Source organism: Sabethes cyaneus, chromosome 1 (genome assembly GCF_943734655.1).
Source record: "Sabethes cyaneus chromosome 1, idSabCyanKW18_F2, whole genome shotgun sequence".
Lineage (NCBI taxonomy): Eukaryota > Metazoa > Arthropoda > Insecta > Diptera > Culicidae > Sabethes > Sabethes cyaneus.
In genome coordinates this window covers 100,085,583-100,093,439 of record NC_071353.1, presented here as the reverse complement: position 1 = coordinate 100,093,439, position 7,857 = coordinate 100,085,583, and the positions used below count along the sequence as shown (strand labels likewise).

The 7,857-nt window shown below is 47.6% G+C and overlaps 1 protein-coding gene across 1 annotated transcript; it reads left to right on the top strand.

Moving 5' to 3' along the window:
- Positions 1 to 1,241: 1,241 nt before the first annotated feature.
- LOC128746016 (uncharacterized) lies at positions 1,242 to 7,625 on the top strand. The gene has a single exon (XM_053843071.1). The coding sequence runs from the start codon at positions 1,242 to 1,244 to the stop codon at positions 7,623 to 7,625; it is 6,384 nt and encodes a 2,127-aa protein (XP_053699046.1).
- Positions 7,626 to 7,857: the final 232 nt, after the last annotated feature.

Below are 7,857 nucleotides of genomic sequence, written 5' to 3'. Positions count from 1 at the left end.
AGACCGAACCCATTTTCACCCGCAAGGTGCTTTTTTGAGCAATCCTGAAATCTGAATTTTTTTACGTCCCCATAAAAAATCCCTCGAACTTTTTCCCTTATTCAGTAATTTCGCGTTCTTATCCGCGACCTACTAATCGGCACCTGATGCGTAATCGGCATATCGGCGTATTGGCATAGATGCGTAAAATGCCATCTACCTAAATTGTTTATCGGGGCATACACTCACCGCACCGTTCGGCAAACGGTATTCGTCGTCTCTTTTATTCTCTAGTGTTCTTATGGGAAACTGCGAGTTTGACATCTCACTCGCTGTTCATAAGGATGGTGGGAGAACAAAAGAGGTAAACATAGCTGTTAGTTGCGCCCTGTCGAAATGATATGCGACTGCACCCATCTCCAATCTACGCCACTGACAGATCAACCACACCAGTCAGCATGCAAGGGATCGTCCCGCGATCGAAGGGCAATGCGGACTCGTCTGTCCGATCTCGACGTACAATAGAGGAGAATAAAAACAAACCTGTGCTAGATCAGTGTGCTGTTAGCGGCGATTTCTTAAATCTACTTAAAATTATTCTTAATCTACTTAATCTATCTTAAAGTTACGGTGAAAATAGTTAAAAGTAATGCTTAACCTATTTGCTTATATTATCTTACTTACGAGTAGCCTTAATTGCTAAACTTGAACGCTAAACGGTGAGAAAATTAGTGAAATATTATAACTATCATTCCTAACCTATTGTTCTTAATAACTAGTGTATAGATTGTAGTAGGTCAGCTTTGTGGCATCTATAAGTGTAGTTAATCTGCAATTTAGAAGAAGGTGAGCGAAACATGACTTAAAGCTAAAGCATAATCTTAAATCTATATATGCGAACAGGTGTGACTACGGCTAGTAAATACTCAGCGCTGATTAAGATTTCGTGTCGTGCTACCACCGTCGATAGGTGAGATATTGTACACAAAATCAGTGGTCTACAATAATTAAAACATACTTAATTCTATAGATTATACATTATACTGACATTATACTGACTCCCCAGATTGTTAAAGCCTGAGTCAGCGAGAAACACTTAAAGTAAGTCTTACATACTACTTATAATAACTTAGCCTAACAAAATATACGTTCCATAGGAATTTTATAACTTTCGTTCGCGAAATACACCAATTGCTGTTCGAGGTTCATAAAATTATTGTTTCATTGTCGCTGGGCTTAACAATTTATAAAATTCTTTAAATATGTCGAAGAAGTCGACTCGTTCTGGCAATGCATTCGATGTGCCCGCACCAGGAATGGTAGAGGAAATAGGAGATAATCCCGTTACCGGAGCCGTGACGAGCACTGTAGGTGGTACGCCGTCCGTCGTCGTTGTTTCCCCTCCTAACTCTGTAAAGCAGGTAAATGCTGACGTTGCCAATAGTAATAAAAATCCTCTACAAACTAAGACGACTACGAAAGGCACTGTCAATTATGGCAAAAACGCCGCCGGTACCGCGATCGAAGTCAGGCGCAATCCAGTCCGCGACGTTCGTAGAAATCGGGATTGCCAGTGTCAGTTGTGTGAAGAGCGTGATAACGAAGAAATGGTGCAGTGTGATGGTTGCGACCGATGGTATCACTTTGTCTGTGTGCACGTTTCGGAAGACATCGCAAATGTCAGCTGGGTCTGTCCGAACTGTAAGGAGGCAAGCGTCCCTCCCACTGATACTATCAATGCGTCGAACGAGCAGCAGAGACCAAATCCACCCCCAAAGAAGACGTTATCAGTACACTCGAAGAGCAAGGCTAGCTCTAGGAACAGTGAAGCTAAAAGGATTAAGGCACTCGAACTAAAGAAGCTTGAGGAGGAGCTCGAGTTGGAGAAGCGGTTTCTCCAAAAGAAATACCAGTTATTGAAGGCTCATGGCAGTGAGACTTCTACGGAAGCTGGCGACGTCGAAGACAACGTATCCAAGGTCGAGCAGTGGTTAACAGATACCGAACGTCACGGTGAAGATTCTGGATTAGTAGAAGATGAGACAAATGGGCAAATACCAAATGCAACGGGAAAACCCGAGGAGCACCACGCTTCGGATGTCATCCATCAACAGCAAAATCCATCGATCCTTCGTAATAACCAACTCGCTAACCATCAACGGAGTGGTTTGTTTTCACAGCCTGTGCTACGGGCCGGCCAACCGAACGTTCAACCGTTTAATCAAGGTAGTCAGTACAATCGTACCCTGCACGGTTCCCATTCCCTGAGTGTTGCGCAAACGCGATCTACTGAAGCCGGTCCACAGATACAGCAGACGGAAATTCAACAGTCGGAGAGTTACACTCCACGTGCCAACGATGTGGCAACGGTCAGACCAGCGATGATACCGAATGGTTGCAATCAGCAATGTTATCAAAATGTTCGAGAAACAAGATCCGGAGCGAGGGTTTCGCATGCACCTGCAATTAATACAGCCTCATCGAATAGCCACGCCAGGACGTCTTTCGTCCCTTCGATGAATCTAGGCACGTTGGAGGAAGGAAACCATTTCATTCCAGGTCAGCGTTCGACTCCGCTTCGATCGGGACGTCCGGAATCGGACCTTCAAACTACAACCCACCAGGAAACAGTTTGTATTCTAAACCGGAGTCAAATTGCAGCTCGTCAGGCGGTGTCCAAGGATCTCCCCGAGTTCAATGGAACATTAGAAGAGTGGCCTTTATTCTATTCCATGTTTAACTCATCTACGCAGATGTGCGGATTCACGGACGAGGAAAATATGCTAAGGCTGCGCAAATGCCTAAAGGGGAAAGCGTTGGAAGCGGTAAGGTGCGAGCTACTCCATCCGTCGAACGTAGTAGACGTATTGTGTACACTGAAAATGCTCTACGGTCGGCCGGAGGCCATCGTACAGTCAATCGTTAAGAAGATCAGAAGTATGGCTCCACCGAACATGGAGAAGCTTGAGACGGTGGTAAGCTTTGCACTAGCAGTGAAGAATATGGTTGCTACAATCAAAGCATGTGGAATCGACGACTTTATCTACAATTCGTCTCTTCGATGCGAGCTAGTGGAGCGGTTGCCGTCATCACTAAGATTAGACTGGGCGAGGTATACGCGAAACGCAACAAACCAAAATCTCGCTACTTTTAGCAGCTGGTTGTATACAGTAGCGGAAGATGCAAGCGCAGTCGTAGGGGATATCGGAAGGGATCAACGAACTCGGAGTTTCAAGAAAGATGGGTTTCTGAACTTCCATTCTGAGTCAACATCGAAAACTTCAAAACCAATCGAGGCACCCGGAAAGCATGGACCGTCTCTCTCAAAGCATTCGGTCAAGGAACAGTGCATAGTGTGCAAGGGAGATTGTCCGATGGTAGCAAAATGCAGCACTTTCGCAGGATTAAGTTACGACTCAAAATGGGCGACAGTGAAGGAATGCAAGCTTTGTCGAAAGTGCCTTCGAAAGCACAACGGTTCCTGCAAGCGACAGAAGAAGTGCGGTACGGATGAATGCACTTTCTTACATCATCCACTACTCCACAATCCGGAGAAGAATCAGAATCCGAGATCATCGACATCGTATCCTTCAACGACAACGCCCTCTCAAATGAGTGCATCAGATCCGAGCTGCAATGTTCACCAGGGTCAGTCCGCTGTTTTATTCCGCATTGTACCAGTCATCCTTTATGGACCAAAAAATACTGTACATACTTACGCGTTCATCGATGATGGATCCGAGCTAACGTTAATGGATCAAGACTTAGCAAACGAGCTAGGCGTTGAAGGCCCGAGAAAGTCTTTGTGCTTGAAGTGGACCGGTGGAACCCGCAAGGTTGAAGATGGATCCCAGCAAGTAAATCTGCAGATATCCGGTACACAAGGCTCAAAGAAATATGAACTACGTGGCGTGTACACAATGTCCTACCTTCAAATCCGCCCGCAAACGTTAGTGTTGTCTGAGATGCAGAAGAAGTATCCACATCTGGCTGGAATACCACTTGAAGCATACCAAGACATCAGTCCACGGATCCTGATTGGCTTGGACAACGCAAAACTTGGATACGTTATTAAGAGTCGAGAGGGGAAGCAAAACGAACCGATCGCCGTGAAAACCCGCTTAGGTTGGATGGTGTACGGTAATTGTGCTGGTAAGAAAGAAGCGGCGGGGTATTTGAATCATCATAGTGTACAAACGTGTGAATACAACCACGAGCACGACGAGAGTCTCCACAAGGCGATGAAGTCATACTTTGCGCTAGATAGCCTCGGAATCGTGAAACCGAGCCAGCTTCTGCTTTCGCAAGAAGAACAACGAGCCCAGACATTATTGAAGTCACTCACAGTCCTTAGAGAAAATCGCTACATGTGCGGTCTTCTATGGAAGTACGAGAATGTCCGTCTTCCAGACAGTAAGACAATGGCCCTCCGTCGATGGAAATGCCTTCAAAACAGAATGAACAAAGATCCGGGTTTAGCAGAGGCACTCAAGGCTAAAATGCAGGAACACATCAGCAAAGGTTACGTCAGAAAGCTATCCTCAGAGGAGCTCCGCGAGCCACATTCAAAGGTGTGGTACCTTCCGATATTCGCGGTAGTAAATCCGAACAAACCGGCCAAGATTCGGCTAGTGTGGGATGCTGCAGCCACAGCCCACAATATTTCCCTCAACTCTGTCCTCCTAAAAGGCCCTGACCAGCTCGCGTCGCTCCTGTCCGTACTTATCGGTTTCCGAGAGTATAAAGTAGCGGTTTGCGGAGACATAAGAGAAATGTTCCACCAGATTCTAATGCTGCCCGAGGACCAACATTGTCAACGATTTTTCTGGCAGGAGGGAAGCGAAGCAGAACCTGGCGTGTACGTCGTTCAGGTGATGACGTTCGGGGCCAGCTGCTCCCCGAGTATTGCGCAGCATGTGAAGAACACCAATGCGAAGCGATTTGAGAGGGATTACCCGGTTGCTGTCGACGCCATAACCAAACGACACTATGTCGACGACATGCTGATTAGCACGGAGACGGAAGAGGAAGCCTTGAAGCTTGCGGAGGATGTAAAGAAAATTCATGCAAAGGGCGGGTTCGAAATAAAAAATTGGATTTCGAACTCTAAAAAGGTTCAAACAACTCTCAACGGTGAAGCAGCCGAGGCGAAAAACCTGGATATTGGAGAGGAAGCCAAAACGGAGAAAGTGCTCGGGATGTGGTGGAGCACCGTGACAGACTGTTACACGTACAAGATGTCATCTCGATATGATGAAGCTCTTCTGTCCGGAACCCGTCGGCCTACAAAAAGAGAGGTTCTCCGAGTGTTAATGATGGTGTACGACCCGTTGGGGTTTATATCGCATCTGTTGATGTTCCTGAAGGTGCTTCTACAAGAAATTTGGAGAACATCGACCGGCTGGGATGATCCGATCCAGAATGCACAATTCGAAAAATGGTCGACGTGGCTGGCGGTTTTTCCGCAGATAACCTCCGTCGAGGTTCCTCGATGCTATCGATTGTTAACCTCTGTTCAAGCAGAAGTAGAGATGCACACGTTTGTTGACGCCAGTGAGAACGGTTTCGCAGCTGTTGTATACCTTAGATTCCAGGAGGGATGTGTGATCGAATGTGCCTTGGCAGGAGCTAAAACTAGAGTAGCACCACTAAAGTTTCTCTCAATCCCACGATCTGAGCTTCAAGCAGCTCTGCTCGGTGTACGGCTTTCCGATACCATCCTCAAGTCTCTAACCATCAAGGTCTCGAGGCGTGTCTTTTGGACGGATTCCAAGGACGTGCTCTGCTGGATAAAGTCGGACCACCGACGTTACAGTCAATTTGTTGCCTTTCGAGTAAGTGAGATCCTCGAAACCACGGAGATTAGCGAGTGGCGCTGGGTCCCAACAAAGCAAAACGCTGCTGACGATGGAACCAAGTGGGCACGAAACCCAGATCTATCCGCTGATAGTCGCTGGTTTAGAGGACCAAAATTCCTTCGACAAGAAAAACAGCAGTGGCCTGTTACGCCAAACTTCGGAAAAACCACCGACGAGGAATTACGCCCACACCTGCTGTTTCACGCGTCGGTAACAAAGTCAGTTATAGATCCACAGGCCTTTTCTAAATGGATCTCTCTCCTTCGTCGCACAGCCTACATTTTCCGCTACGTTGACAACCTTAAACGTTCCAACAGAAAAGAACATCGCGTCTGTGGGCCACTGAAGCAGCAAGAACTGTCTAAAGCTGAAAACTACTTGTTCCGCCTGGCGCAGTCAGAAGGTTACCCTGATGAAGTCGCTTCGCTAGTGGCGGGCTACGGTGTAAAGAGTCCGAAAGGAAAGAGCATTCGGAATAATCCACTCTTCCGCAGTGCCTTTCTGGACGAAAATGGAATCGTTCGAATCCGAGGTCGCACCAAAGCGTGCGTATTTGCTGATCGTGATGCCACTGAACCCATCATTCTTCCTCGTCACCATCAAGTCAAACGATTGATCATCACGGACGCGCACGATCGATTCCAACACCAGAACCACAACACGATCATGAACGAGCTTCTGCAGCGCTACCGTATTCCTCGCTTGAAAGCGACCTACCACACTCTTCGGAAGAGCTGTCAACACTGCAAGAACTACGCGGCGAAACCACAACCACCGGCGATGGGCGACCTTCCACAGGCACGCCTGGCTGCATTTAGCCGTCCCTTTACGTACATGGGGGTGGATTACTTCGGTCCGATACTAGTCTCGGTAGGCAGACACTCTGAAAAACGGTGGGGAGTTCTTGCCACTTGCTTGACCACACGCGCCATCTATCTGCAAATCGCTCACACACTGTCCACCAACTCCTGCATAATGGCAATCCGGAACGTCATGGTTAGGAGGGGAGTTCCCGCTGTTATATATAGTGACAATGGAACTAACTTCCAAGGTACCAGCAAGGAACTTAAGGCAGCCATTGGACTGCTCGACCAAGACAAATTAGCGAGAGAGTTCACCACAACTCGTACCCAATGGACCTTCATACCCCCAGCTTCACCACACATGGGGGGAGCCTGGGAACGACTGATCCGTAGTGTAAAGCAAAATCTGGCCAAGCTACAATCGTGCAGACTACCAACCGACGAAGTGCTGCTGAACGCGATGGCAGAGATCGAAAATATTGTCAACTCTCGACCGTTGACCGAGATTCCCGTAGACGGCGATGAGTCGCCCGTACTGACACCTAACGACTTCCTGTTGGGGTCAGCAAATGGCCTAAGGTCTTGGGTTCCCTTCGATGATAGTCCGTTAACGCAGAAGAACTGTTGGATACAATCTCAAATTATGGCTGACCAATTCTGGAAACGTTGGGTACGCGACTACATGCCCACGATCACCCGTCGAACCAAGTGGTTCACACCCGCTAAACCTATCGCTGTCGGTGATATCGTTGTTATAGTGGACCCGAAGTTTCATCGAAATCATTGGCCGAAGGGAAGAGTAATTGATACGCATCAAGCTCCAGATGGGCAGGTACGGTGGGCCACGGTGCAGTCGACATCTGGTGGAATATACGAGCGTCCAGCGGTTTCATTGGCGGTGCTCGACATAGGCGTTGGGACGAATACGCTTTCGGAGGATTCGCGCATTCCGGAGGGGACTGTTAGTTGCGCCCTGTCGAAATGATATGCGACTGCACCCATCTCCAATCTACGCCACTGACAGATCAACCACACCAGTCAGCATGCAAGGGATCGTCCCGCGATCGAAGGGCAATGCGGACTCGTCTGTCCGATCTCGACGTACAATAGAGGAGAATAAAAACAAACCTGTGCTAGATCAGTGTGCTGTTAGCGGCGATTTCTTAAATCTACTTAAAATTATTCTTAATCTACTTAATCTATCTTAAAGTTACGGT